Here is a 25,490-nt window from a genome sequence, read left to right as displayed (position 1 = left end):
CCAGCAGAAATTGGACTCACAAGTTACAGGGTTCAATCCATGACGAATGCAGGAATGACGAATCCCTGAGGCTACAGCTGGACCTGATAGATGAGGTTAGGTCGGTGGCGGAGCAAAGGATCGCTAGGTACAAGGATCGCATGTCCAGACATTACAACACCCGGGTCCGACACAGAAACTTCCAAGTTGGGAGACCTCGTACTCAGGAAGGTCATGGGTGCAACTAAAGACCCTGCACAGGGAAAACTCGGCCCCAACTGGGAAGGACCTTATAGAGTTACATCATGGAAAAGGAATGGAACGTACCACCTGGAGACAACAGATGGAGAGAAGCTGCCACATCCATGGAATGCCGAGCATTTGAGGAAATACTACCAGTAGTAGTGACACGGCAACCAGTTTTTGTTTGAGCTTTTTATAAGTTTCTCTTTTAACTGTCCTTTTGCTACAATTTTGTTGTGCCCTTTTTAAGCCCAAAGGGGGCAGGCACTTTTTCCTTTACGCATTTCTATAATCAGATATTACTTTGATCTTCTACTTGGATGTCATTATAATTGTCTACAAAATTAACGGAAAATAAAATAAAGTCCATAAGATGGACGGATACAAATGCAGTCCACAAGATGGACGGATCATTCTACGGGGATGATAAGATACTACAGGAGTAATCGTTCAAGTCCACAAGATGGACGGATATAAATGCAGTCCACAAGATGGACGGATCGCCCTACAAGGACGATCGCCCTCAATCCACAAAATTGACGGACACAAAATTTCCACAAGATGGACGGATCACCCTAAAAGGACGATCACTGTCAGTCCATAAAATGGACAGACCCAAAATAAAGTCCACAAGATGGACGGATCATCCTATAAGGATAGTAGCCAAAGTCCACAAGATGGACGGACCATCCCACAGGGATGATGACTCAAGTCCACAAGGTGGACGGATACAATCGAAAGTCCACAAGACGGACGGATCGTCCCACAAGGACGATCACTGTGAGTCCTTAAATGGACGGACATAAAATAAAGTCCACAAGGACGACGGGCCATCCCACAGGGATGATGACGTCCTACAGGGATGATAACTCAAGTCCACAAGGTGGACGGAAATAATGGAAGAACATGCCAGCGAAGTGGACGGACCACTGACTACGTTAAAATGTTTTACAAGTCCATTAAATAGGCATTACATTTAAAAAGTGATGTACAACGCCACAAAGTGGACGGGTCCTCATAATGAACCTCTAAAAATAAACGGAGAAGGAAAATCCTCACGGATGTAAATTCTCAATCAACACAAGATAACAAGTCTGCAATGTGGACGGAGTATCACAGATAAACAAATATTCTCACAAAAATCCTTCCTCAAAAAGGAGGACGGACCTTTAAACAAAGTACCAAACAATGATAGAAAGCATATATGAACATTAAGCCAAAAGCCCCAAAGGCAAGTGTTTAATACAATTAAAGAGGACGGATTGTTCTGAAATGTAAATAAAAAAAAAAAAAAAAAAGGACGGATTGTTCTCAAAATAAATTACATAGACATTAATCTTTCTTTTGTTCAGCAACTTGGACATCCTTCGACGGGACAGACTCTCCGTCTCCTTGAGCAGCGTCTTCGCCAAAGAGGTCCTCCGTATTTTCGGAGGCGACGGGGAGGGCAGAAGTCTGGGCTTGGTCCTCAAGTTTGACCATTGACAAATCCAGCTCTGGATAGGCCTTCTTGACCTGACGGAGAGAATCATCGAAGCCTTGAAGGAAAGAATCTGACAGCTCGCCCAAGCATGACTCTGAGCTTCGGTACTCCTCGACGGCTACCTCTTTCACATGACGGATCTCTTCCTTGAGTTCTTTGATCTCCGCCTCCTTTTTCTCTATGACCGTCAACGCAGGGACCCTCTTCTCCTCCAGCTCCTTCCTTGCCTTCTCAGAAAGCTCCAGCTTCTTCTCCATCTTGGACCTCCATTTATGGAGTTGTCCGAGCTCTTCCTCCGTCTGCTCCGCCTTCGCGTGCACCCGGTCCAAGGTACTCTCACAGTTGAGACACCGGTCCAGTAGTCCCTTCATCATGACCAAGGACTGCGAATAGAAAAGAGCCCGTCACATAATGTAAATGACAACGAAAAAGAAAAACAAACTTATTTGACGGACATAACCAACCTGAGCAACGGCAAAGAGGCCCGTCTCCCCCATGGCTTCCGTTGAGTGGTTTCCAAGATCTTCATAGTCTTCCGCCGTGATGATGGACGACAGCTTCTCCAATGCATACTTGGAGTCGTCGCGGAGAAGGGAAGGAGGTCTCTCTTGCTTACCGTCTGGGGCCGTCATCAATCCTTTACCCGTCCCCTGCTTAGCTGGGGTGACGGTCTTGTTACCCTCAGCCATTAAACCGACCACAGGTTCAAGAGAGACCTTTGGTTGCTTAAATGGACGGTCGGATTTTGATGTCGGTTTCCTCTTAGGGGCTGAAGCCGACACCTTAGGTACCACCTCGCCGGATTCCCTCTTCTTGACGGCTTGGGATTTGATCAAAGCTCTCCTTTTTGCGTCTTCCATCTCTGCAAATTACGACGGATGTAATTAAAACTAAGTGAATTCAGTTAAATGGCAAAGTAAAGTTGACGGGCTTACGTCTGTGAACTCGCTCGTCGTATCTAATCGCCTCTTGGGTGGGCTCAGGACCGTCGCAGTACCAATGTATGGTCCTCGGGTTCATTAACTTAGCCCAAGTCCTTTCCTCCGGCGTAGTTTTTCTGCAAATCTTTTCAAGGAAACTAAATTCCTCAAGGCTGACTTGTGGGCGCCGTCGACCTGCAGAGAAAGACGATCAAGATATACACATAAAGATGGACGGATACGAAAAGCATTACAAAATTAAGACGGATGCATACACGATTGATTTATCACTGCCCAGGTTGTGTCGACGGGCATGTACTCCGTCTCCCCTGGACGGCTCATCCATCTGTCACCCTCTAGGAAGAAATAGCGACTCTTCCAGTCTCTATTTGAGTCTGGGGTCTCAAAGATCACCTTCAACAAGGGGCTCCGACTAGCAAAACTATACATCCCCCTTGATCCAGAAATCTCGTCTGGACGGTAACAGTGAAGAAATTCACGGACCATCAGTTTCCTTTCTCCATCCGACATTGCACCGTAAAGAATCTCCATGGCTATGAAGACCCTCCAGGCGTTAGAGGATATCTGGGTGACGGACAACCCCAGATATTGCAAAAGTTCCCTATGAAGTGTAGAAAGCGGGAATCGAAGTCCAGCCTTCAATGCCTGCTCGTACACTCCGACACCGTCTACCCCTTCATAGTAACACTTCTCCGACGCATATGGCAGACGGATAGAAACGTAATCCGGGATTTGGAAGTTGGTTCTGAAAGTGCTGAAATGTTTCTCCCGGATGACGGATGTAAACCTATGCACCGTCCACTCTGGCAACATGATGAACTGCCTTAGTCCATCAGCACCTACAACGGACTCCAGTGCTTGATCCCCGTCGTCCTTAGAACCCTCTATTTCAACTATCTCCACATCCTCATTTGTTGAGGAGGAAGAAGAGGCAGACGGACTCCTATCTTCGCCGGGGCTCTCTTGGTCTTTATGACCGGACGGGTATACATCCTCGTATTCCGTCCCATCACGAACCACCGACTGGTTACTTGACGCACTAGACATTTCCTACAATTGACGGTAAAACCTAAGACCGACGGGTTTGAAAGTATTGACGGGTATGGAAAGCCTAACAACAATGCATGGACGGAAATGTAACTTAATTATAGTATATTAGAAGTACTTACCACACTTAGCAGAGGAGAGGTGACAGTTGGGTTAATCAGTAGATGCTCTTCCTCGACGGATTGCTCTGACAAGGTTGACGGCTTCGCTCTGACAAACGATTTCTGATTGAAAATTGAAAAATGAGAGAGTGAGGCGCCTTATATATATAGGAGATGCACGGAAGACGAAGCGACGCTTCGATCCTATACAACGGCCATTCAGAGTGTGACACGTGGCATGCTTAATAAATGCTGACAACCTGTCAGTACGCACCAACAGATTTGTACCCATCATGTAACCGTCAACTTGATGAATCTTCCTCTGACGGGTTGATCCATCTGGAGCCGTCATCCTATCTTGCATGAATCCGTTATAAGATGCCCGTCATACCCATACGTAAGGATCGTCACCCCATTGATCCTTTGACCTAAAAGGTGACGGACCATTGGGGTGAAGGGGGCAACTGAAGATGATAAAATATAAAACTTGATGGGCCTATCTTAGTGGGCCTGACGGATCGGAACTGGTGGGCCTGTATAAAGATGATCCCCTGCGCTTCGAAGGCCCATTGCTGACAGACATAGTAAGGGCCCATGATCCGAAGTCCATATCGCCTAGAAAAGCCTTAAGATCTAAAAATGGAAATCCTTGCTCACCACGCTCAGAGGAATTTGTATTAGAGTCCCATATGGGAAAGATTTGGAAACCAAGAAGAAAAGTCAACCCTTTGTCACTATAAAAAGGCCTACCACCCTCAGAAATCGAAGTACGCTTTAATTGACCCTCTCTAACGCTCTAAGTAAAACAGAAGAATTCTAACTTGACCGTCGGAGAGCTTTTGGCCGGCACCACACCGGTGCTCTCTGAAGGACTTCTTTCGATTGCTTCTGTCGTGCAGGTTCGTTTCGAGTCGCGAGTACGATGTGACCCATTGGTGACAATTTTCGACGTCATCAGACACCATTGGGTTTCCACGTATTTTGCCCGATAATAGGTGCTATGATTAGCTCATAGCAGGCCTTGTATGTAGAGACCTGGAAACACTTATTAACACACTGCTCAGGATCTTGTTTATTGAAAATATGCATGCAATTGCATGGAAACAGGGTGTGCTAGCTATATCGCACATCCTACAACTGTAGTGTGATACAGCTAAGTACATAGTGAAGCTTTATAGACCATTTTTTACTTCAAACTTTGCTTATCCTTCTCAATAAGGAAGTCACCTACTGCATGCCATCTTTTCTTTATGCAACCTTTTCATAACTTTGGGTCGTATCTCTGATTCAACTTTCATAATCTTCCCTCTATTTTCTTAAACTTATTTATTAGATATAACTTGATGCACTCAAGCTCCAATTACATACAAATACAATCAAATAATGAATTGAATTCACCTAAACAATTGAATCTAACTAAATGTAGGTAAATAAAAAGATTCATACCATGCTAATTATAAGCTTAGATCTGCCAATTATCAATGAAAGTTTGCACCAACCCCTATCAATATTAGTCAAATATGTAAAGTTAGTAACTGACCGTCCAATATGTAAATGTACTTTAAAATATGATAATGCAACTACATACCTTCTGCTAGTCTAATATAAATGCCCATCTTGTATTCTAACCTATGTTTGCAACCAACAAATTTATAAACTAAATCCAAGATTCTTTGGTTTCAACCTCTACTACTGCATATGCAAGAGGGAAATATTCTTCATTAGAATCTCTAGCAACTGCAGTAATTAACTGGCCACCTAACTTAGCCTTCAAATGGCAAGCATCCAAACCAATGATTAGCCTACATCCAACCAGAAACCCTATCTTGCAACTCTCCACGCATATATATAACCTCTCAAAATAAGGCACCCCACAAATAACAACTTAAATAAGCCTTGTTTTCAAATAGAACTTTAGGTTTGAACCTTTACGGGCTTAATTAGCAGCTCTACTTAACAAAAAAAGAAAAGGGTTGTTCATTTACATGGCCCAAATAGTGCCCGATGGTTGGTACATAGCTAAAATTTGTAATGAAACAATTTATTATTATTATTGGTAATTACATATGCCTTCAGTGAACCTTGAATTTATGACCTCACCATTCACCTTGCAAAGGAAAGAGGTGCCATTTGAGCTAGAGCTCATTGGCGAAATATGTAATGAAACCATGTTGAGTATTCACGATTGGAATGTAGTTTGAAGACAAAATATTCCATGATGCTAATGATTAGATGATACGTGCACTCTATCTACTTAATGGTCCTTCAAAGAACCGTTTCTTTTTCTTTGTTAATTAATTTTAATATGCATCAAAATTTTGAGAATAATAAATGGATGCTGTTTAGTTATGGTTGCTTGAACAAGACAATAAACAGATTGTGCACAAGGCTCCTGCTTTTGTGGAGAATTAGGAGAGAGAATAGTTTGGCATCCTTACTTATTGATTTTGGAGAGGCTTAACATATGACTTAAAAAAATAGCAACATACCAGAAAATGTTTATTGTAGATTTCATCATATCTTTACCATGCACAAGTTTGGTGATATTACAGTGTGAAGTCACTTTCTCTACTTCTAAAGACTTGGCTTACTTCATAAATGTTGATATGGCGGTTGGCTCTTCTAGGTTCTATATACTTGAACATGCATTCTGGGGTTTCATGCATATAACAAGGTAAATTAAGAGGTTTAGCCTTCTATATTAGCTTAGATTCTTAAATTTGTAATGGTTAATCTTACAAATTCTAAATGGTCAAGCTCACTTTGCTTGACTTGAAAAATAATTTGAAATAATTAGCATTTCATGTTTAATGTAATCTAACTGTGCTATTTGAACTCGTTTAAGTAAATTTCCCTCTATTATCAATAGTAGTTTTTGTTCCAATCTTCCCTATTGACCTAGGAAGTTTGGTCTCTGACGAGTGACCTGGTAAGAAATTCTGTTTTTGGGTTAAATTGGGCATGACTTATAGCAATAAATAATTGAATAAAATGGGCTAAAATAGAATGGTGTATATATAAATTCACTAGAAAACAAAATTCAACTATGATCTAGCATGATCTCCAAATGTTCACTTGTCTAAAGTTTTGTTTCATCGACTAAGATGTTTTCCACTCTAGATTTTATTTGACATTATTTTTGGTTGCTTGCCACTGTTATCACTCTTGAAATCCCTTTCTCGGTTTCTCCCATATTCAGTGTGTATGCACATTTCCTTGTGTTTAATCTTTGAATCTTAGAACAACTTTTAATTTGGATACAATTGCAAGTAGGAAGTGGGGGGTATGGCTTTATAAATGGATTTTTTGTCCATTATACTGCTCTCTTAAATTTCAGATGTTTGCATCCTCAGGTGGGCAACATAAGCCGGTCTATGAACAAAGACCTTTGCTTCATCTTATCTAATGTTAAAACTTAAAAGATGTTCTAAAAATGCAAGTAAGCTCCTTCTACTCTTCTTCCAGTAGTAGTGAAAGTGAAAGTTGTCTCTCTCTCTCCAAATTCTAAAACCCTTTCCTTTCTCTCCTCCCTCTTCTCTTAGAAGAAGCCAGAAATGCTGCTCGATAATACTAGCTCCTTACCCCGCCAAATGACAATCGGTGAGTCTTCCTTCTTTTCATTTCCATTCTATTCTATTCTTTATTACATTCAATTAAGTCACCTGGCTTCAGATGATGAGCCCAATGTTCCAATCCAAAGCAAGCGAAAGTAGAGCAAGAGTAAAATTACCACTATAAATGTTTTTTTTTTTTTTGAAAGAATTACCACTATAAATGTTAGTAACCATTTATCTTTTTTTTTTTTTTAAAAAAAATTTTGTGAATACGGTAGTAATTTGTTGCTAATGCTGTGTCAAAAGCAAATTAACTTGTAATTGTTGCTAAGAATGAGTAATTCTTTGTCCAGTTGGTAAATATACTTAACAATGTTTATGTATGTTAGAGTTTGTTAGATGTGATGGCAAATTCTAGTGTCAAAACATAACTAATTTGGATTGTAATGAAATTATGAAACTAGTTTTGTAACTTGTAAGGGTTGATCATTTTTTGTTTTCTTTGTTTTTGTCAGATTTAATTTCAGTGTCCTGAAGTATATACTTTGTGGCTACTTTGGATAATAGTAGAATCAACTATTTAGAAGATTCAATGTGCAGATCTCTGACCATCTCTACTTCCAAGGGTCGCAATCGTTGGAAGACCAAACTTTGGTAAATCAGCAATGTTTGATAGTCTTGCGGGGTATTTTATCAATAATTCTGGCTTTAGATCTCTGATTAGTATTGATTTTTCCCTATACTGTGGGAATAAAAATTGAAAGTTCCACGTGTGTTTTCACATAGTGAAAGTTGACTATTTTATGCAATGGTTTGAGGATTTTAAGTAACTCATGGTGTACGTTTGAATGTGATGAGAAGAAATGAATCATAGAAGAGCATATTGAATGACATTGTGGATTTTTTGGAAAGCTGAAAAATCGAAGTAATAGGGTGATGTTACCCACTTAATTTAAAGGTCATTAGCAAATTTTCCATGATTCTCTCATGAATATTTGGGTATTATTGTAGTGGTAGAACCGTCAATTCATTGTAATTGTCTACGTCTAGGCATAGAGCAGAGTTCACATGAATATAACTGGGTGAGTTATTAACTAAAAGTGATATTATTATCCTTTGTTCACAAACTTAGATCTCGAATGGATCTCTTGGAAGTTTTTGGGGGTAATTTGTTGATTTAGGTCTCAAATTGTGCTCTTGCTATTGGCCAATGAGCTCTAATTCATATGGCATCTCCTACCCACATAAAAATGCAATGGGAGTGTGAGTTTATGAAGATGACCAGATAAATAACGACTAAAAAGAGAGAGAAAGAGGCTGTAGGCTTGCAACTGTATTTTGTTGACTACAAGCCTTGGCAACATGAACATATATATATGGCTATATTTTTTGGGGGAAGGGCAGGGGTTTGAGTGGAAACGACAGATTTTATTAAGCATGAAATGGATTGAACACACGGGGAGAGAACCAAGGCTTGGAGATGGAAGTGGAGGATCAGGGCCCTAATAGTCTCACATAGCACCTGCATGATCACAAATCACCACACCCATCACGCTAACACTGTGCACCAGCCGTATTGTCACCAGATTGACTCCCTCTGGACCTTAACTCTCTCAAGCACAATCTGGGTATTGCTTTTGTATAGAGGTGAAATTTGATCACTCACGGATGCACGGGCACAAGTGACCCCAACCGAGCTCACCTAGCATTCAAAAGAAACACCAATTAAGTCTCTGATACAATGTAAATTTTCCATAGGTATTAGTAGTATCAACGAGTGTCTTTGCAACAACTGACTTGAGTTTTTGGCAGTGTTTGAGTGGCTTTGCAACAACTGACTTGATTAGTAATGGAAAATTAATAAATAAATTTTTTTTTACTTCGCCCCCCTTCGATTGAACTTCTGGCTCCATCCCTGTACTCAAGAACCATAAAAACACTCAAAACAGTCATAAGAATTCTAAATTTTAGGGTATTTACACCGTTATAAGTCAGTAGACGATTCTTGTATTTGCAAAATTTGAGAAGTTTACCAAGCCAGTTAAAGCAAACATCACACCATGAAAGGGATGTGAACTTTCATATTTTAAAACCAAGGATTCATTGTCAACAACTTCACAATCTCCCTGAGCCATAAATAGGCATTGCTAAGGGAAATTTCTAAAACCGGCTATAGCAAATATGTGTCAATAACTTCATTGTCTTACAGCCTGTAAGTTACAGGGTACATTATAAAAATAATTTCAACATCAAAACGAACACCAACTTTTGTAATAATGTCTTCTTCTTTTTTTTTTTAATGATAATGCATAACTAATGTAGAAGCCTAATGTTTCGGCTGGAACGTTCAAGTTGCAAAACAATTAAATAAATAAAAGAAGAATCTTGGTAAGGAGCATCAGCTATAAATAGCAAAAGGTCTTACAAGTCCTGCTGCTTCAACAATGGCCTTCATTCGATCTGTTGGAGTAGTGGGTGAAGTGAGCAGTACCTTAACCACACCATGCAGACATATCAGACCAACAAGATCCATTTACCAGCTATCAACAACATAAATTTTAAAGAAGGAATTGCATAGCACATCTGAAGGGAAAAAGGTTTAACAATTTTGTATATAAGGTTAATGAAAATTAATGACTTGGCAATTTGAGCAAAGTGTTTGTTCAGTCCACATCTGCCTTGACAAATATTTATCTTTAGAAAGGAAAGCAACAAGCCTTTTAAAAAATTGTTTAACGTAATTTTTAAAGATTAGCCTCTTTTTTTTTTCTTTTTTTTTTTCCTTTTTTAATGACATGGACCATCACCAAGGCATGGCCCTTTAAACCCATCCTTTGGGAGTAAACCACAAATACACAATCAACCTACCAAAACCGTGTATAAGGTAATCTAGGATAACTCCTAATAAGGATCGAACCTAGAATGTCTAGGTCTACATCTCATCTCAAGCTTTCAACCACTAGGTTAAACCCTGACAGATATCCATCTTCAACTATTTAAAAAGTAGTAATTTTTATAAAAACAAAAAATTCATACCATTATTTAAATTAGTGTGTAACTCTGTGCATATACACATATACAATTAAAAACAATCACAATTATATGATTCAAATTATAACTTTTTTTGAAAAGAGGTTCAAATTATATATAGTATTAATTCACATTTTCTTTAAACCATATATTTGAGAGTTGAGGTGTTGCATCTAGACAACTGTCTAGATGCAACCCCTCAACTCTCAAATAAAAAAGAGTTCAAGAACTTGGAGTTGCAACTCCAAGTTCTTAAACTCTTTTCTACATTTGTTTGAATTCAAAATTTGCTGTTTGTTCTAAATAAGTGTGACCAAAAGATGTTGTACATTTTTTAGTGAATTTGGAGAAATAAAGCACACGATTAGCACATAAGTCTTAATAAAGATATATCTACGTTGTTCTCAAACCCTAAATTCGACAATGGACGAGTTCACATGGTGCAGAAGATGATATGTGATCAATGATTCTCTCCTATATGAAAGTCATGATCATGACAAATGACCACCCTTTTATCTTTTTAAAAATACTGGAAGATTGTATTGTATTTCATGAATAAAAGAATATACATCACTGCCTTTATATAGGAGGCATATGTGTGCAGTACAAGTAGAATGTAGTACAAGTACAAGTGTACTATACAAGTAACCTAATTGGGCCTAAAGCCCATAATATACATCAACAGCCCCCCTCAAACTCAAGGTGGATGTGAGACCAACTTGAGGTTGTCAACCAAATCACGAGTGCGTCCCTTAGGAACTGACTTGGTGAAGATATCTGCAAGTTGATCTTTGGAGGAGACGGAGAAAAGCTTAAGAGCACCATGGACAAGATGATAACGGATAAAATGACAATCAATCTCGATGTGTTTAGTCCGTTCATGAAAGACATCATTATGAGCAATATGAATGGCACTCTGGTTGTCACAATAGAGGGGAGTAGCAGAGGAGGTGGACACACCCAAATCCTTAAGGAGCCATCGTAACCAAAGGAGCTCAGATGTGGTGTCAGCAAGAGCACGATACTCTGCTTCAGTACTGGAGCGGGCCACAAAAGTTTGTTTCTTACTTCGCCAAGAAATCAAAGAAGAACCAAGGAGAAAACAGTAACCTGTAGTAGACCTGCGATCAGTAGGATCTCCTGCCCAATCTGCATCAGAGAATGCACGGAGTACAAGAGGAGACTGAGCTGAGTAGAAAAGGCTATGAAAGAGGGTGCCCTTCAAGTATCGAAGAATGCGCAGAACAGCAGCATAGTGAGTTGATCGTGGAGCAGACAGATACTGGCTCACCTGATGAACAGCATAGGAGATGTCTGGACGAGTAACTGTGAGATAAACTAGGCTGCCAACCAATCGTCTGTAAAGAGAGGGATTAGACAATGGTTTCCCCCCTGAGGGAGTCAGATGCGCATTAAGCTCAACTGGAGTGTCAACAGTCTTACTATCAGTGAGTCCAGCTTGAGACAAGAGTTCAGAAGCATATTTAGCTTGAGTAAGATAAAGTCCATCAGTAGAATGAGTGATTTCAAGACCCAAGAAGTAGCTGAGATGTCCAAGATCTTTCATCTCAAATTGCTGACTGAGAAAATTCTTGAGTTCTTGAATGCCACTGAGGTCATCACCAGTTATGATCATATCATCCACATACAGGAGAAGTAAAATAGTGCCTTTGTCAGTGCGACGAAGAAATAAGGCAGAATCATAATGACTGGCCATGTAACCCAAATGAGAGATGGTGGAGCTGAATTTGGCAAACCAAGCTCGTGGAGCTTGTTTAAGGCCATAAAGTGCACGTCGAAGGTAACAAACCTTATTTGAGTCAACAGAGAGACCAGGAGGAGGTTGCATATAAACTTCTTCATGTAAATCCCCATTAAGGAATGCATTTTTGACATCCATCTGAAAAAGATCCCATTTACGGGCAGCAGCAACAGCTAAGAGAGCACGGACAGATGAGATACGAGCAACCGGAGCAAAGGTCTCTTCATAATCAATCCCATACTCCTGTGTAAAACCTTTTGCAACAAGACGAGCTTTGTAGCGCTCAATGGACCCATTAGAGCGAGTCTTAATCTTGTAGATCCACTTACAACCAACCACAGATTTCCCGGGAGGGAGTGTCACCAAATCCCAAGTATGGTTTTTAGATAATGCATCAAGTTCCTCTTTCATTGCAATCTGCCATAAAGGGTCAGTGGAAGCCTCACGATAGGTGTGAGGCTCATGTAATGTAGCAAGAGCAGTGTAACAATGATAGTCAAGTAAATGTGTAGGAATAGATCTTACTCGAGTTGAGTGACGAGGTGGAATGTCTTGTGCAAGATCTTCAGGCGGAGCAGGAGCAGGGGACCCAAGCTCAGGGTTGGGGTTGGGTAGCTCGTCTTCAACCTGTTCATCTTCCACCTGTTCATTAAAGGGTGAACTAGGAAAGGGATCAGTGATATCTGGTGGTTGGACAGAGAAGTCTACAAGAGAATCAGGAGCAACTACAAGAGGATCAGGAGCAGCTACAGAAGGAATATGTGCCTCATCTGGAAAAAGATCTAAAACAGAGGAGGAAGATAGGGAGGCACGAAAGTGAGAGAGCTCGACAAAGAGGCGATGTTCCCAAAAGACAACATTGCGGGAAACACGAAGACGATGAGAGACAGGGTCATAACACCGATACCCCTTTTGAGTTTCGCCATAGCCAAGAAAACAACAAAGCCTTGACCGAGGCTCAAGTTTGTTATGCTCATGTGGCTGAAGAAGAACGAAACAAGCAGAACCAAAGGAGCGAAGGTGGTGATAGTCTGGAGATGACCCAAAAAGGCGCTCATATGGAGTTTGATTTTGGATAACCGGACTCAGAATGCGATTAATAGTATGAACAGCATGAAGAGCAGCTTCGCCCCAAAAAGGGGCAGGAACTTTGGCAGAGAGAAGAAGAGCACGAACAGTGTCAAGAATATGACGAAGTTTCCGTTCGGCTCTACCATTTTGCTGAGAGGTACCTGGACAAGTTAGTTGATGAACAGTGCCATAGGAATGCAAAACAGCTTGGAAAGCATATTGAGTATATTCAAGAGCATTATCAGATCGAAAAATTTTGATGCGTTTGGAAAATTGAGTTTCAACCATTTTTGCAAAATTAGAATATACTTGCAATAATTCAGAACGATGTTTCATATTAAAAATCCAGCTATAGCGAGAGTAATCATCAACAAAGACAACAAAATATCGAGACCCACCAATACTAGAGACAGAAGAAGGGCCCCAAACATCAGAATGAATAAGGTCAAAGATATCAGTGGATATTGATTCACTAGTATTGAAGGGCAAAGCTGGTTGTTTTCCTAATTGGCACGAAACACAATCAAAATTTTTTGTAGACACTGAACCTAACAAACCTCTAGAAGCTAATTGTTGTACCCGAGAGGAGGATGCATGACCAAGTCGAGCATGCCAAAGTGCAAGGGAAGGAATTGAAGAAGCTGTAGCAGCTGCAGCAACAGAAACAGGAGCAACAAGTGGAAGACGAAGGTTGTCCACGGGAAACATACGCCCAACTCTGGGACCAGTCCCAAGCTCCTGTCCCGTCCTCGGATCCTGCACAATACACCCAGAATAATCAAAGATAATGCGATAACCCAACTCAGCTAATTGTCCAACAGAAAATAAATTATAAGAAAGGTCAGGAATATTAAAGACTCCAGGAACCGAGAGATTGGAGGTCATAACGGAACCTATATTATGACCAGACATTGTGGAACCATTTGCTGTGCGAATATTAAGAGGGTGCGGTGCAGGTTTAAGCTCAGAAAATAAGGACGAGTGAGGTGTCATGTGATTGCAACAAGCAGAATCCATAAGCCAAGAGGTAGGAGACATACCAGATAAAGCTGAGAGAGAAGAGGAATAAGATGCATTACCAACCGTACGAATGACATTGGCGATGATATTTATAAGGTCATCTCTGGAAATGGTGAAAGTGGATCCAGAAGACTGAGACTTTGCAGAGACGGGAGCCATAGGTTGGACACTCTCAGTGTTAGCAACAGTAGCAGCAGAAATGGAAACAGCTGATTTGTTGCGTTGATAGCAAGTCTCAATATTATGGCCAAAACGTTTGCAAAAATTGCAAAAACGTTTGTTGGATTGTCGGCGACGATTGTTGCAAGAGGTAGAAGACTTGTCCTTATTCTTCATTTTGAAGCAAAATATGCAAAAATGGAGCGCAAAAATGAAATCTACGCGAAAAACTGGGTAAGGAGAACCTGGACTGAAAAAGTCAACCCTGGAAAAGTCAACGGTCAACGGTCAACGGCCAGTCAAAGTCAACAGTCAACCTGAAGTCAACGGTCAAATCCAGATTCAGAAGGTGACGTCAGCGGATGACGCAAGCAGTGACGTCAGCAAGCTGTTAGGGCTGACGTCAGCGATGACGTCAGCGAGGCTGTTGTGGCGCGTGGAGGCGCGTGACGGCGCGTGGAGGCGCGTGAAAAGAAGCTGTGGCGCGTGGTGGCGCGTGATCGGCGGAACAGCAACTTTGAACGGCGCGTGGGGGCGCGTGCAGTCTCCGATGGCGACGAGGCTTCCACGAATGTGTAGATCGGCGCTGGACGATCTCAGTGGTACCTTCAAAATCGTAATCGGAGCAATAATTGCAGCGGAGCAGTGGTCTGTGCAGTGTGAAACTCCTTAACGACGGCGGCTGCAGGTCCGGAACCCAAGGACGACGGCTGGATGACGTCGGAAGTTCAACGGCGAGAGGCTGCGGCGGCAGTGTGATGGCGGAAGCGTTGTTAAAAGGAAGCCACACTAATGAAGACAAGACTGCTAAGAAAAGGTCAGAGCAGTGGCTCTGATACCATGTTAAAAATACTGGAAGATTGTATTGTATTTCATGAATAAAAGAATATACATCACTGCCTTTATATAGGAGGCATATGTGTGCAGTACAAGTAGAATGTAGTACAAGTACAAGTGTACTATACAAGTAACCTAATTGGGCCTAAAGCCCATAATATACATCAACAAACACCAACTCAGGAGGGCATATGGACCTTAATTTGAACCGATGGTGTCTATTGCTTTTCTAGAGACCCCACCGACCGTTGTGAATTTGAATGAGTCCGGAAACCACAATATATATTGTACCACAACCACAAAGTTGGATTCTTCTGGGCTTTGAATTTTGAAAACAAAAATATATAGCTAAATAATCGATCCATAAAAAGTGCAACATCAGCAACAATTAAAACAAAAAGCATAGTCTCAGTTCCTAAAATTTTACTTTTATTTATATATATATATATATATATATATATATATATATATAGTTATTTTGGTGATGACATGACAAAAAAGACGTCTTTAAATCAGGTCACCGATTAGCTCAACTGTAATCTCAAAGTCTAATAGTAAAAAAATAACTAAGACGAACTTCACGCTGAAGAAAGCAGGAGTAATATATGTGTTTTGGTGGTTGATATTTTAAGTGCCGAAACCAAGTTATTAATTAGTTGGTTGGTTTCTGTAATTGTTGAAACATTTTGTTGCGAGTACTAAATAGCAATAGTGACCGCAAATTTTACAAGATATAATCTTATAAACTCATGTGTCAACTTTTAAAATACAAAACATAAAAGTAACTTAAAATTTATTTATTATGTTGTTAATCACATTCATTCTTATGTGAGACTTATGTAAAAAAATTGGTAATATAGTTTTAATATTTTCTTTTTGTTACTATAAATAATGGAGATATGCTTAAATGCTCCCCCATGAGATTCTTAGAATTGGGTTTGATAACCCTACAATAAATACTTTTTTAGGTTTTCGGCCTAGGTGACCCAAGGCTTAAGGTCCCTATCACAAAAATATTTAACCCTTAGGGTTCGTTTGGTTAGAGGAGTGGAAAAATGGGAGGATGGAAAATTAGTGAGAGGATAGAAAATATTTAGTTTCCCTTCGTGTGTGTTTGGTTAGAGGGATGAAAAAGTGGGAAGGTGGAAAACTCTTTTGTTTGGTTGAAAAGAAAAGTGAGAGGATAGAAAATGTAGTTTATATAAATTGACTATTATACCCTTGTTACATAATAGGTAAGAAATAGATTTATTTGTACTCATTAAATAATATAAAATTTACCAACAATTATATTTTTCAATAAGAAATGTTACGTGCACAACATTTTTCATAATACTTTCACAATAAATTATATGTGGTAAGTCATTATTGATTTTAATTTGAACACATCACTTAAATATTTCTTTTCATCCGTATTAGTTAGTAACAACCCACCACTTAAGAATTATTGTAAAAATATTGTAGTGGCATTTCTCAATTTCTTATCCGTTATTTTATTTTTCCCTTATCTCTTTCTCTTTATTTTATTTTTCCTCTTATCTTCACTTTTCTTTTTTCTTTTCTTCTCTTGCACTACGTCTACTCCAGAGCATTCAAGAAGCACCACTGCATATCCTCTTCCCACTAAGGCTCAGATGGGTCAGTTTTTCTCTTTTTTTTTTTTTTTTTTTTGTTCTAATGTGATTAGTTTTAAAATTTTGATTTGAGTTTGTATTTTAATTTAATCAAAATACAAACTTAAATCAAAATTTTAAAACTAATCAAATTAGAACCAAAAAAAAAAAAAAAAAAAGGAGCAAAACTGACCCATCTGAGCCTCAGTGGGAAGAGGACATGCAGTGATGCTTCTTGAATACTCTGGAGTAGACGTAGTGCTAGAGAAGAAAAGGAAAAAGAAAAGTGAAGATTGAAGATACAGCTCTAGACGAAGAGCTAGAGAAGAAAAGAAAAATGAAAAGTGAAGATAAGAGGAAAAGCTCCAGACAAGTGAAGATAAAAAGAAAAAAAGAAAAGTAAAGATAGAGACAAGGGAAAGGTGTGGAGGAGAAAAAAAGAGGAAAAAAAAAAAAGAGATAAGGGAAAAATAAAATAAAAGATAAGAAATTGAGAAATGCTACTACAATATTTTTACAATAATTCTTAAGTGGTGGGTTGTTACTAACTAATACGGATGCAAAGAAATATTTAAGTAATGTGTTCAAATTAAAATTAGTAATAACTTACCACATATAATTTATTGTGAAAGTATTATGAAAAATGTTGTGGACGGAACATTTCTCATTGAAAAATATAGTTGTTGGTAAATTTTATATTATTTAATGAGTACAAATAAATCTATTTCTTACCTATTATGTAAGAAGAGTATAATAGTCAATTTATGTAAACTACGTTTTCTATCCTTTCACTTTTCTTTTCAACCAAACAAAAGAGTTTTCCACCCTCCCACTTTTCCATTCCTCCAACCAAACACACACGAGGGAAAACTAAATATTTTCTATCCTCCCACTAATTTTCCATCCTCCCACTTTTCCACTCCTCCAACCAAACGGACCCTTAATCAAAATACAAACTCAAATCAAAATTTTAAAACTAATCAAATTAGAACAAAAAAAAAAAGAGCAAAACTGACCCATCTGAGCCTCAGTGGGAAGAGGACATGCAGTGGTGCTTCTTGAATGCTCTGGAGTAGACATAGTGCTAGAAAATAAAAGGAAAAAGAAAAGTGAAGATGGAAAATACAGCTCTAGACGAAGTGCTAGAGAAGAAAAGAAAAAAGAAAAGTGAAGATAAGAGGAAAAGTTCCAGACAAGTGAAGATAAAAAGATAAAAAGAAAAGTGAAGATAGAGACAAGGAAAAGGTGTGGAGGAGAAAAAAAGAGGAAAAAAAAAAAAAGGCACTTGCGGATGAAAAAAAAAAAAAAAAAAGATAAGGGAAAAATAAAATAAAGGATAAGAAATTGAGAAATGCTACTACAATATTTTTACAATAATTCTTAAGTGGTGGGTTGTTACTAACTAATATGGATGAAAATAAATATTTAAGTGAAGTGTTCAAATTAAAATCAGTAATAACTTACCACATATAATTTATTGTGAAAGTATTATGAAAAATGTTGTGGACGTAACATTTCTCGTTGAAAAATAATTGTTGGTAAATTTTATATTATTTAATGAATACAAATAAATCTATTTCTTATCTATTATGTAACAACAGTATAATAGTCAATTTATATAAACTACATTTTCTATCTTCTCACTTTTCTTTTCAACCAAACAAAAGAGTTTTCCACCCTCCCACTTTTCCATCCCTCCAACCAAACACACACGAGAGAAAACTAAATATTTTCCATCCTTCCACTAATTTTCCATCCTTCCACTTTTTCACTCCTCCAACCAAACAGACCCTTATAGATTCCGTAGAGCATTGCAAATAATTCTTGAAGAAAAAGGTTTGTAACATGCTTTCTCTTGCTGAAAGGCCAAATGTTGTTCAAAGGCTCAAGAGAAATGTTAAGAACACTAATTTTGACAAAATTTTGTGCCACAACTCGCTACACGGCTTGTTGTGATTGGTAAAGGTGTGTCCCTATATGGCCTACTAACACATCTTTACCGATTACAACTCGCCATGTGACAAGTTATGATACAAATTATGTCAAAATTGTCACATGGCAAGTTGTAACACAAATTATGTCAAAATTGGTGTCCTTAGCATTTCTCAATGCTCAATATTAAACTGCATTCTTTGTTGTAGATGGGACATTAATTCTGACTTGCTATGCGTGGGTTCCAGCCTGAGGTCCACCCGTCATGTGAGAAAAGTAGCATTATTCCTGGAGCATATGAAAATTACCCTAAGGCCCAACTCTTTGTCGTAGATGTAGTTAGCTTTCCATAAATGGATAATGTATAGAGTACGTGTTGAGCTTGAACTTCTGAAATGTTTTACCTGTATCAGAATGAAAGAGATGCCTTGCGTGCTTATCAAAAAAAAAGAGATGCCTCGCGTCAAGAAAAACCCACTAGATTATAAAAAGCAACATCGCATGGGTAAAACTTTAATCAACCCACTAGAAAACCCAACCCATTTGTGTGTGTTTTTTAATCAACTCACGCCTGGGACTTCAAGTTGTCAACATAAAACCAAGGTATTAGAAGGTGTGTGAAGAGAGAGAGAGAGAGAGAATAGAATAGAAATAGAAATAGAAATAGAATAGAAGTTTGTTTTCGTTATCCTGGGATCTCCAAAGCTTTGGAAATGGTGAGAGCGTGAATTGGGTTCTCCTAGAATAGTCATTTTAGCCTTGGATGGATTTGCTGGGAGGTGTGTCTTCATGGAGAAAATCTAGGAGTAAATGGCATCATTTTGAACACAGAAGAAGACAACACCAATGTGCACAAACACAAAAGGAAATTGCAAAAGGAACGACAGCACGAGGAAATTTCTCAAACATGGCATCTAGTTGGTGTAGGATCTCCCCAATCATTCCCATTTTTGTTTGGTTTCTTCTTGTTTTTTCTTTGGTTTGTCCGGTTCATTTATTTGAAACCATTGAAGGCCGTGCATCCAGCCAAACTTTCCGGCCAAACGAAGAGTTGAAAAAGCCCAAAATAATAGCTTCTCGTCTCAGCAAGATCAACAAGCGAAGACAATTCAGGCATGTATTTTACACTTCTCTATTAATGCTGTTTTTTTTTTTTTTTTTTTTTTTTTTTTTTTTTTTTTTTTTTTATGTAGGACTAAACCTTCACTTCCTCTGTTTTTTCTTGCACTTGTTTTGGACTTAATGTTCTTGTTTTTTGTTGCTGCAGAGCCATGATGATGATATAAAAGATTGCGCTGTGTCTCATCTACAACCAGCTTTTGATCACACTCAACTCAAAGGTCAAAAACCATTGGTAAGTTTAACATCACTTTCGGCAATTTATTTGAAGGTTTTCATAACTCATATTTTGGAGCCAAGCTAGTGATTTCAAAGTAATCAGAGTGTGAATTTCTTTGCTTAAATTTATAGGATCCGACGGATAGACCAAAGGCCATAGCCCATCAGGCATTTTAGAAGAAAACGTTCAGTTATGGAGTCTTTCTGGGGAGTCATGTCCAGAAGGAACAGTTCCAATCAGAAGAACTACAGAAGAAGATATGTTAAGAGCTAGTTCTGTCAGAAGATTTGGAAGGAAACCAAGAAGACATGTTAGAAGAGACTCCAGCAGCAATGTATTAAGAAACATGATCAAAAGAATAAGAATGGAGCAGTGATGAAGAAAGTCAGCAAGGCTCGTGTAAAGAAGACTAAAGAATAGAAGAAAGTTATAAGACTAAACGACAATAGTATTGGTGTTTTGCTAAGAAAGCTACTCGTAGTATTAAAAGGATAAGTGGAGCACGTGACATGCATGTGGGAGAGTTGGCTGAGTCATTAGACAGATGGCTAATGATTATTGGTAGCTTGTAAATAGGAAAATCTGTTAGGAATCTGTTAGAGGCGGTTAGTGATCTTCCCGCTCTTTCTTCTTCTGGTAGAGCAGTAGTCGTAGTATAAATATAAAGCAGTGCATTGTAATTCATTCACTTCTTGTAATACAGAAATTAAGCAATAAGAATTTTCTCTCTTACTCAGAAAATTCTCTCTCTGATTCTTGAAGTCTCTCGCACTTTCTTCAATTTCTTTTGCTTGATTTTGAATACTCTGTTTTAGTTTCTGATTTTAACATGGTATCAGAGCACTAAACAAATCAGATCAGAAAGTTTTTCTTTGATTTCCGATTCGAATTTCCAAAATTCATCTTGTTTTCTCCAAGATTCTAAGCTCCGTTAATGGCGTCCACAGAAGAAGCATCCAATAATCAAACTTCTTCTAACAATCAATCTTCTTCTACTGTGAATGAAGATTCAGTCAATCCATTTCTTCTTAGCAGCAGTGACAGTAACACAGTCCATCTTGTTTCTGAAAAATTGGTTGGTGGAAGGAACTATTTTCCATGGGCTAGATCGATGATCATTTCCCTCACTGTGAGACATAAAATTGGATTTATCGATGGTACAATACCAATTCCAGATCCAGAATCTCCACAATTCATTTTGTGGACTCGATGCAACATGGCTGTTTTGAGTTGGATCATCAACTCAGTTTCACCTGGAATTGGTTCTAGTATCATGTACACAGATAATGCTAGAGCAATCTGGCTTGATTTGCGCCACAGATTTTCTCAGAAAAGTGGACCAAGAATCTTTGAGCTTCAAAAGGAGTCTGCCTATCTTGTGCAAGGCCAATTCTCAGTGGAGGATTATTATACAAAGTTCAAAGCCTTAGTTGATGAGTTGGCCAATTATCAAACCATTCCTCTTTGCAAGTGTCTCTGTACTTGTGGATCTCAAAGGATTGGTTCAGATCTCAGTGAACGTGATCAGGTGATGAGATTCTTAATGGGATTAAATGATTCCTATTCAGCAATTAGAGGCCAAATTTTGCTTTATGAGCCCTTACCAGACATCAACAAAGTTCTTTCCTTAATCTTGCAAGAAGAAAAACAAAGAAGCTTCAAGAATGGTGATTTCTCAGGAGCAGTCACAACTCATCCAATTGAAGCCACAGCATTCTATTCTGATGCAAGATCTGGTCCAAAACACAATGGCAGAGGAAATTTCAAGAAGGAAGGACCAATCTGCACTCATTGTGGGAAATCAGGGCATACTGTGGAGAAGTGCTATAGGCTACACGGGTTTCCACCAGGATTTAAATTCAGAAATAAGTCTATGGCAAATCAAGTTACTCATAATCAAGTACCAGGATTTGGGAATCAGGTGCCAACTTTTGGGAATGTCACTCATGCTCAAACCAGTGAAGGTTTAAGCTCTTCATTTCCACAGTTTCCAATCTCCAAGTCACAATGTGAGCAGCTCTTGGCTTTCTTGAATTCACAGTCTGTTGGTGATACTCAGCATTCAACCTCTCAGCAGTCAGCTAGCTTACCTTCTGGAGGAGCAGGCACTTCACAGCAGCCATTGGCATTAAGTGCCTCTACCTCAAACTATCTGAATAACTTTTCAGGTAAAGTCTTTTGTCCTTCAACCATTCCCATACCAAATTCCACTGTTTTTAATGCCAAGCTAGTTAATAGATCAGCTTTTCACAATAGCAGTTGGATCATTGACACAGGAGCCACTGATCATATGGTGCACTCCATATCAGTTTTTAGCTCTGTCACTTGTGTCTCTAACTCTTTTGTTCACTTACCTAATGGTGAAAAGGCTTTAGTAACTCACATTGGAACTGTACATCTCACAGAAACTCTAATCCTCACTGATGTGTTGTGTGTTCCTTCTTTCACTTTCAATTTAATTTCAGTCAGTCAATTGAACAAAACACAAGCTTACTGCCTTATTTTTCTTGGTTCATTTTGCTTCATTCAGGATCTTGCTCCTTGGAGCACGATTGGTCTGGGTAGAGAGCAAAATGGATTGTACCTGCTGGATACCAAATTCACTAACAAGGATTTGACTCATGTTCCAGCTTTGCCTTTCTGTCATTCTGTTTGTACTCAGCTTGATCTTTGGCATTTCAGGCTAGGGCACCCTTCAAGTGGTAAACTTGAGCTTTTAAATAAAATTGTGCCTTTTGTACAGCGTAATAAGAATGCTCATTGTGATGTATGTCCAATAGCAAAACAGAAAAGATTGCCCTTTCCTTCTAGCAATAATATTTCTATTTTTCCATTTGATCTTGTTCATTGTGATTTGTGGGGTCCTTTCTCTATTCCCACCGTAGATGGTTACAAATATTTCCTTACAATAGTTGATGATTTCTCTAGATGCACTTGGATATATTTGTTGAAGTCTAAGTCAGAAACACAAGTCCTATTACCACATTTCTATGTTTTTGTTGAAACTCAATTCAATAGAAAGATTAAGTGCATTAGGACAGATAATGGTACAGAGTTTCTGTTGAAAGATTTTTTCAAGTCCAAAGGCATACTTCATCATTTAAGTTGTGTTGAAACCCCTCAACAAAACTCCATTGTAGAAAGGAAACATCAACATATTCTCAATGTAGCTAGAGCACTTAAATTTCAATCAAATGTGCCTTTAGCATATTGGGGAGAATGTGTACTCACTGCTGTATACCTCATAAACAGACTCCCCTCTTCTGTCCTTGAGAACAAAACACCTTATGAGGTTTTATTTGGTCAAGTTCCATCCTTTTCCCATCTCAAAGTCTTTGGTTGCCTTTGTTATGCTTCCACACTTGCACATCACAGGCACAAATTCTCACCAAGGGCAGTAAAGTGTGTGTTTTTGGGTTACCCCCTTGGAATTAAAGGATATAAAGTGATGGACCTTGCTACACATTCAGTTTTTGTTTCAAGAGATGTACATTTCCATGAGACTATTTTTCCTTTTCAATCAGATTTATTTTCTCAGCACATTGATCCTTTTCACTCAATTTCTCCACTTGTCATACCTATTCCTACTCCCACAGATTCAATTCCCTTACCAAATGAACCTAGTCCTTTTCAATCTAGACAACTTGGCACATGTGTTACAGATGTTGTCTCTGCCCAACCTGCTGCATCCTTAGACCCTATTCCTACTCCTGTTTTGGACTCCCAAATTCCTGATACTTCATCTATTCAACTTAGAAAATCTACTAGGCCACATAGACTTCCATCTTATTTGCAAGATTACTCCTGCAACTCCATTTCTCACAAGCCCCCTTCAGGAAGTCCATATGATATTGCTGACCATCTTTCTTATGCTAACATTGGACTCTCCCATCATTCCTTTGCCCTTGCTGTACATGCTGAGGTTGAACCTGAGTTTTTCCATCAAGCTGTGAAGTCTAAGGCCTGGCAAGCTACAATGGACAAGGAGATTTCAGCATTGGAGATGAATCACACTTGGGACATTGTACCTTTGCCTTTTGGTAAATGTCCAATTGGTTGTAAGTGGGTTTATAGAATCAAATACAATCCTGATGGTTCAGTGGAGAGATACAAGGCTCGGTTGGTGGCAAAGGGCTATACTCAACAGGAAGGCTTGGATTATTCTGAGACTTTTTCTCCTGTTGCTAAATCAGTCTCTGTCAGGGTCTTGTTGAGCATTGCTGCTGTCAAAGGGTGGCCTTTACATCAATTAGATGTAAATAATGCTTTCTTACATGGGGATTTAGATGAGGAAGTGTACATGTCTTTGCCCCAGGGATTTCACAGCAAGGGGGACTATTCTGTTAATGGTTCAGTTGCTGGTTCAGTTGCTGGTTCAGATGCTTTAGTTGCTGGTTCTGGTTGTAGACCCCTTGTGTGTAAGTTGAGAAAGTCCCTTTATGGTTTGAAGCAAGCAAGCAGACAATGGCATGCAAAATTATCAGCCACAATTAGTGAACTTGGTTTTGTACAATCCAAGTCAGATTATGCTCTTTTTGTGCACTTAAAGGGTTCAAGTTTCACAGCCCTTTTGGTATATGTAGATGACATTTTGATCACTGGTAATGATGCCCAATGTGTGACAAACCTGAAAAATATCTTGGATACTAAGTTTGGTATAAAAGATCTAGGTGGTTTGAAATATTTCTTGGGGTTAGAAGTGGCTAGAAATGAGAAAGGGATAAGCCTTAACCAACGAAAATATGCTTTAGAGGTGCTGACTGATGCAGGAATGCTTGGTTGCAAGCCTATGAAAACCCCTATGGAGCAACATGTTAAGTTGTCCAAGGGTGAAGGCAGCTTGATTGATGATCCATCCCAATATAGAAGGCTGATTGGTAGATTGATGTATCTAACCTTGACTAGACCTGACATATGCTTTGCTGTAAATAGGCTAAGTCAGTTCTTAAGTGCACCAAGGCAGCCCCATTTACTAGCAGCATACAGGGTTCTACAGTATGTTAAAGGTACTCCAGGGCAGGGCATCTTCTTCTCAGCTCAATCAGATTTCCAGTTGAAAGCATTCTGTGATTCAGATTGGGCAGGTTGCCCAGATACAAGAAAGTCAGTTACAGGATATTGTGTATTTCTTGGAGACAATTTGATTTCATGGAGATCCAAGAAGCAAAGTGTTGTTTCAAGATCCTCAGCTGAGGCTGAGTACAGATCCATGGCATCAACTTGCTGTGAAATCACTTGGCTTTTCTTTTTACTTGAGGATTTCAGAATTCAACATTCAAAAGCTGCATTTTTATATTGTGACAATAAGGCTGCCTTACACATAGCTGCGAACCCCGTGTTTCATGAGAGAACAAAGCACATTGAAGTTGACTGTCATTT

General features: G+C 39.0%; 1 protein-coding gene and 1 long non-coding RNA gene across 3 annotated transcripts; one reads left to right on the top strand and one right to left on the bottom strand.

Annotated features, from left to right (window-relative positions):
• Positions 1 to 1,478: 1,478 nt before the first annotated feature.
• Positions 1,479 to 3,132, bottom strand: LOC126713420 (uncharacterized). Of its 2 annotated transcripts, none has more exons than XM_050413184.1 (2): positions 2,641 to 2,763; positions 1,479 to 2,567 (listed from the first exon to the last, which is right to left on the bottom strand). In XM_050413184.1, exon 2 carries the CDS (start codon positions 2,077 to 2,079, stop codon positions 1,555 to 1,557), a length of 525 nt encoding a protein of 174 aa, XP_050269141.1. In that variant the 5' UTR covers positions 2,080 to 2,567; positions 2,641 to 2,763; the 3' UTR covers positions 1,479 to 1,554. The 2 variants fall into 2 exon arrangements, with proteins under 2 accessions (XP_050269141.1, XP_050269133.1); XM_050413176.1 differs by having other exon boundaries at positions 2,057 to 2,567; positions 2,641 to 3,132.
• A 16,904-nt stretch (positions 3,133 to 20,036) lies between these two features.
• LOC126714756 (uncharacterized) lies at positions 20,037 to 20,852 on the top strand. Its single transcript, XR_007651671.1, has 2 exons — positions 20,037 to 20,126; positions 20,243 to 20,852. It is a non-coding gene; the product is annotated as an uncharacterized LOC126714756 (long non-coding RNA).
• The last annotated feature ends 4,638 nt before the right edge of the window (positions 20,853 to 25,490 follow it).

The sequence above is a fragment of the Quercus robur genome, chromosome 1 (genome assembly GCF_932294415.1).
Source record: "Quercus robur chromosome 1, dhQueRobu3.1, whole genome shotgun sequence".
Classification (NCBI taxonomy): Eukaryota; Viridiplantae; Streptophyta; class Magnoliopsida; order Fagales; family Fagaceae; genus Quercus; species Quercus robur.
Note: the sequence above shows the minus strand (reverse complement) of the source record. Positions and strands in the feature narration are given on the sequence as shown.

Excerpts from the sequence above, each read along its gene's own strand:
- LOC126713420 (XM_050413176.1), bottom strand. The coding sequence starts at position 2,725 with ATGAACCCGAGGACCATACATTGGTACTGCGACGGTCCTGAGCCCACC. Across the intron at positions 2,568-2,640 it reads CGACGAGCGAGTTCACAGAC|AGATGGAAGACGCAAAAAGG; the intron begins GTAAGCCCGTCA and ends CGTAATTTGCAG.